This window comes from Poecilia latipinna, unplaced genomic scaffold (genome assembly GCF_001443285.1).
Source record: "Poecilia latipinna isolate Pla-1442-1.1 unplaced genomic scaffold, P_latipinna-1.0 Scaffold386, whole genome shotgun sequence".
Lineage (NCBI taxonomy): Eukaryota > Metazoa > Chordata > Actinopteri > Cyprinodontiformes > Poeciliidae > Poecilia > Poecilia latipinna.
Genome location: NW_015113002.1, coordinates 275,160 through 279,888, shown reverse-complemented (window position 1 = coordinate 279,888; position 4,729 = coordinate 275,160). Strand labels below are relative to the sequence as shown.

The window sequence follows — 4,729 nt, the reverse complement described above, 5'->3', positions numbered from 1 at the left end:
TTTTTCCATTCCTTTATGCATTTTACGGTATACAAAAAAGCTACAACATAGAAACAATGACCTGAAATATTAGTCAAACTACTAGATCATACAAAACAATACAGATTATCTACATGTTGAGAGTTATTGATAATGGAGGGTAAGTCTTTTCTCAGGTGTTCACACGGTGTATGGAAAATCTGGACAGAACTCCTAACCAGATGATTACCACTCTTTCTGCTGAGCCACAGCCACCTGTGATAACTTTGCACAACAAAATAAAACATGGCCGCAAATACTACCAGCCCATATGACCTAAGCTACCTCCACAGTTTGACAATCTTTTGTGAAGATGGTCTTTGCTTAGAAACATTTGGGTTCACAGACACACTCCACTCTCGCCACAGCTCTCCGTTCGTTATGCTAATGCTGACTCTCAATAGCAGCCATTGTGAGGCAGAGCGGCTGCTGAGTTAAGCAGCAGCTTAACGATTATCAAAGTAGAAAACAGAAAACCCTGAACTGCCTGCCATGCTACATTTTGAAATCCACAATAGTAGCAGGACATGAAGAAATAATCTCATGAATGAATTATCCCAGACATCTACTAGAACGATTCAACTCTGCTGTTTTGAGCTGGTTATGTTTGAAATGACACATTTGGAAATGGAAAAGATTGATTCATGAAATTAAAAATAAATAAATTTAAAAAATTGCATATTAAACGTTTTTTTGTATAAAAAAGCGGTGTTTTGGGAGCATTATGGTATGACATATTAACTACAAAATGAAGGAAAAGGATAGTGGCTGAAATTTGACTATTTAATGTAGGCTAACATGGAAATATCAGTGCAAAGATGGGGATGGATATACAAAATATATGTTTGTTTTATAAGAATATAATTAAAGATTTTGGAAGTGAGGGAATGCTGAAAAATTTTAAAGACTTAATACTTTAAAATCTTTTTATGCTTCCTTTATCAAAATTCTTTGGTTCTGGAGGCTGAAGCTAACTGCTAAGCTAACGTAGACTGAAGCCAACTTTATTTATTTATTTATTTTTTTTACTTTATTTTCTTCGGTTCTTCGACAGGAAGGTGGTGTGTGAGAGAGGGGTAAGACATGCGGCAAAGATTAACAGGCCAGGATTCAAACCTGTGACGACGTAGAGGACTGAAGCCTCTGCTGGAGGTAAAACCTCACCAGTTTCACCACAGTTTCATTTGATTCTGTTGTGCTGTAGGAGTGAAATTGAATAGAATTTCAAGTTATAACATTGACAAATAACATTTACAAATAAATATGCTTTCTTGAAATGTAAGTCAAGACTTTATTCACATCGATTTCTTACAACAGACGGGAATAAATTAAATACAAACGGATGTGGTCTACATCGCCATCCAGTGGTGTGGGAAGATATTGCATGTAATCTCTTGAAAAGAGTTTGACATATAACTAGTTATAGTTTATGCATGTAGCTTTATGTTTGTGAGGGATCTGAATGTAAGAGAAGGATGTTTTAATTACAAACTTAAGGCACACAGATAACTCATTCTGTTGGTCATAAATGATCACATCTATTGATTTATGAGTCAAAATACAAGTTTCTGCATTCAGGAGAAAGAAATTTCCCTACTAGTAACTTTTTTCCCCTTAAAACAGGAAACCACCCGTCTTTCATTCTGTTATTTTTCTGCAATTCAAGCAGTAATCATCACTTCCTCCTTGTGTAAATGGTTAACTCAAAAATCTAGGCACTCTGAGCTCAGATTACGTCTACTTTCAGAGGTGACTGTGTCCTTAACAAGCTGCCTGCGCTCCTTCTTTTGCTTTCTTCAGCTTCATGCGTCTTATTCTGTCCTGGAACTCTGACAACATTTATTTTGTTAATATCTGTCTGAAAACTTTCAAAAAACGTGAAATTAGCGAGTCATGTTTGTGGAAACAAACGAAAGCAAAACGGGATCTTACCTGAGCTGCTGTCCAAAGGTAAGGTACTATTAATTATTTTTTTCTTTCTTTTTTTTTTTTAAATCTTTGTCCTTAGGTTTGGATTTGTGCCTGAAGGTAAACTCAGAAGCAAAACAGAATGACTTGCAAGCTTTTCATTTGTCTTAATTAGCAGCAGCACCTTAAGTGGAAGTGACCTCACAATCCTTACAAAATAAATACTGATTATTAGTATTTTCATACTTTTGAGAGGAAAAGCTTCAAAATACTTCAATTTATCTGCTAAATTGATACCCTCATGAATTTTATGTACTATAATTCTAGAACACATTGTTATTGTGGTCTTAAGTTAATAATATTTGACTAATAAATTAATTACTTTGTCTACTAACTACTTGAAGCAGCTATTATGATAAACAGCTGACGTAGTGACAAAAATATAGAGGTGCACCATTGAGAGTTTTATTTTCAGGGATCACTAACAATTAATAATTTATTAATATATGTTGTTTTAAACTTTAAAAGAATTCAACCGGGTAACCCTTTCTCTTAAATTACAGCCCACTAATTAACATGTAATGGCAAATATTTAGTAAGTGACTAATAAGAAAAAACAAATTGCCTGACTGTAGAAGAAACTGTTACCTTAGTATAACTGAAGCTGTAAAACCTTCAGTTTCATTTTGCCTGCTGACGTCCAGCTGCCTGTGGTAGCAGACTGAATGAATCAGATTCATTTCTAGAAGGTTTTGTTCTTCATTTGCAAACGTGTCTAATTAGTCATCCTCCCTCAGTAATGGTTTCCTCACAAAAGCGTTGGTATTTATACCTGGTAGTGCTGCTTTGTGGTGGATTCACTAATTGGGTCAAACTTTTGTTTCACTCTCACTCACTCATGTTGGATTTATTTCAAAAACATCTCTCATGCAGTTATGTGGAATGCAAACTGCTGCTTTTGCAAAACGAAACTACTTGAATAAAATTTGCTGGTTCTATTCTGCTTACCAAGTAGAATAAAATCCCATATAAAATGTAGAACTGAGGAAGTGTAATGCTGTTATAATTTAGGAAGCACTTCAGAGAGATATAGAAAATATTTAAAAAATGATTGACTTTTAGATTTATAAAGAACTATTAAAAATAATTATGATTTGCTTATTTATTAAGCATAAAGAAATACAGATAAAACATAAATGTACATTTAATTCACAATGACCAAAAAACACAAATGTGTTTTTCAGGTATTTTAAACCATTCATATGTTTTAGGTTTAAGTGGATTGAGCGTAAAATCATTCTTCCCATTGCAACTCCAAAAAATCATTATGAATACTGCAAATATTTAAAGATTTCATAATGGATTGTCTGACTTGATTTGACTTGATTAATCATTTGCTGCAAAATGGACACATTAATGATTTACTCTCTGCATGTGATCACAGAAACAATCACTGAGGAAGTTTACTGCCTTGTTTGTGTAGCTGATTGCTGGTTGTGTGTTTGCTCTCTGCTTTCAGGGTTTGGAGCAAAACAAGAGCAAATTTCAGTGGGAAGTCCAAAACTATCTGTGAAAAGTCTCTCTGCAGCTTTTAATTTGTGCTTTGACTTTCCCCTCACAGTGAACTCTTGTTATCAGAACTGCACAGACTGGATCCTATGTTATCTGTAAACAGAGCCCGCCTCTGCTAAGGACCAAGAACACCACAAGAACATCCCGTTTGTTGCCCTCAGAAGCCGAGAGCGGACTCACTTTTCAATTTTCCGGGGATTTTATTTTAAATTTCCCTCCTGACGATTGCGTCTCGCATGGCCTGAGAGCTCACCAACAATGAATAAGTCCAGCGAAAATCCGGAGGAGGACAGAGTATCCCTCCAGAGCGACGGAAAGATGCAAGCGAACGGAGTGGCGAAAGAGGCTCTCGGCGTTCTCCAGACGTTCAGGCGGAGCATTAGGCGACCCGCCGAGAAAAGCCCCCGCTCACCCAACAGGAAGGAGTCAAAGGTCACATCCAGAGCAGAGTCAGAGTCGCCCTCCTCTCTACCGCCAGGCTCGCCCAGTGAGTAACGTTCAAACTCAGCCCCCAAAGCTTGTCCTTCTTGTATCTTTTACCCCTAGAACAGCAGGTGTGATGTCATTGAAATGACCTTTTAACCCTCTGAATATTCTCAGAAGAAGCATGAGCTAAACACTAGAGTTGGTGAACTTCGTAGCTGTTAGGTAATCCTTTACACAGGGAGAAACTCTACTGAGAGCACAGCTAAAGAAATCTGTGATCAAGCACACATGGTGTTGTAATGTTGATTATCTTTTTTTTCCATAAAGAACCATGTAGAAAACTTGTGTAAACTTGTCGTCCTGATGTTTGTTTTGTAAGTGAGCTGGTATAAGGGTGCTGGAGGACCGGAGCGAAATCTGGCAGCAGCAGAGCTAAATAAGCCAACAAAATGGAATACCAGTCCTTGTTTATTCGCAGTGTCATTATTAGTCATTAACAGAACGTTTTTAAAGATGTACCGTAGTATGTACCTTTTACAGAAAAAAGTCTTTTTTTTTCATATTTGTTGAAACTGTCACACACAAACCTACCAAACATGGCTGCTCACTTGTGCAAGGAGAGCTTTAACAAGGGAGGCAACAAAGAGCCCAATGGCAACTATATGGAGGAGCTCAAACAGGAAGATATGTTGACAGGACAACTGTAAGGAGAAAGCTATGTCGGGAACAAAGCTATTTTAGAAGTTACTGTAGTGAAAGGAGAAAACACCTGAACTGCTTGGCCCACACGTCTACCGGTCTGTAG

At 37.0% G+C, this 4,729-nt stretch overlaps 1 protein-coding gene across 3 annotated transcripts in view; it reads left to right on the top strand.

Annotated features, from left to right (window-relative positions):
* The first annotated feature begins 477 nt into the window (after positions 1 to 477).
* LOC106950241 (exocyst complex component 3-like 4) overlaps positions 478 to 4,729 on the top strand; it is a 39,344-nt gene continuing 35,092 nt past the window's right edge. The window contains exons 1-2 of one of the 3 annotated variants that reach the window (XM_015036975.1): positions 478 to 1,968; positions 3,548 to 3,985. In XM_015036975.1, the coding sequence (XP_014892461.1) occupies positions 3,757 to 3,985 (229 nt within the window). In that variant the 5' untranslated portion in view covers positions 478 to 1,968; positions 3,548 to 3,756. Of the gene's footprint in view, positions 1,969 to 3,445; positions 3,986 to 4,729 lie in introns of all 3 variants that reach the window. The other 2 variants (XM_015036973.1, XM_015036974.1) reach the window with 2 other exon arrangements.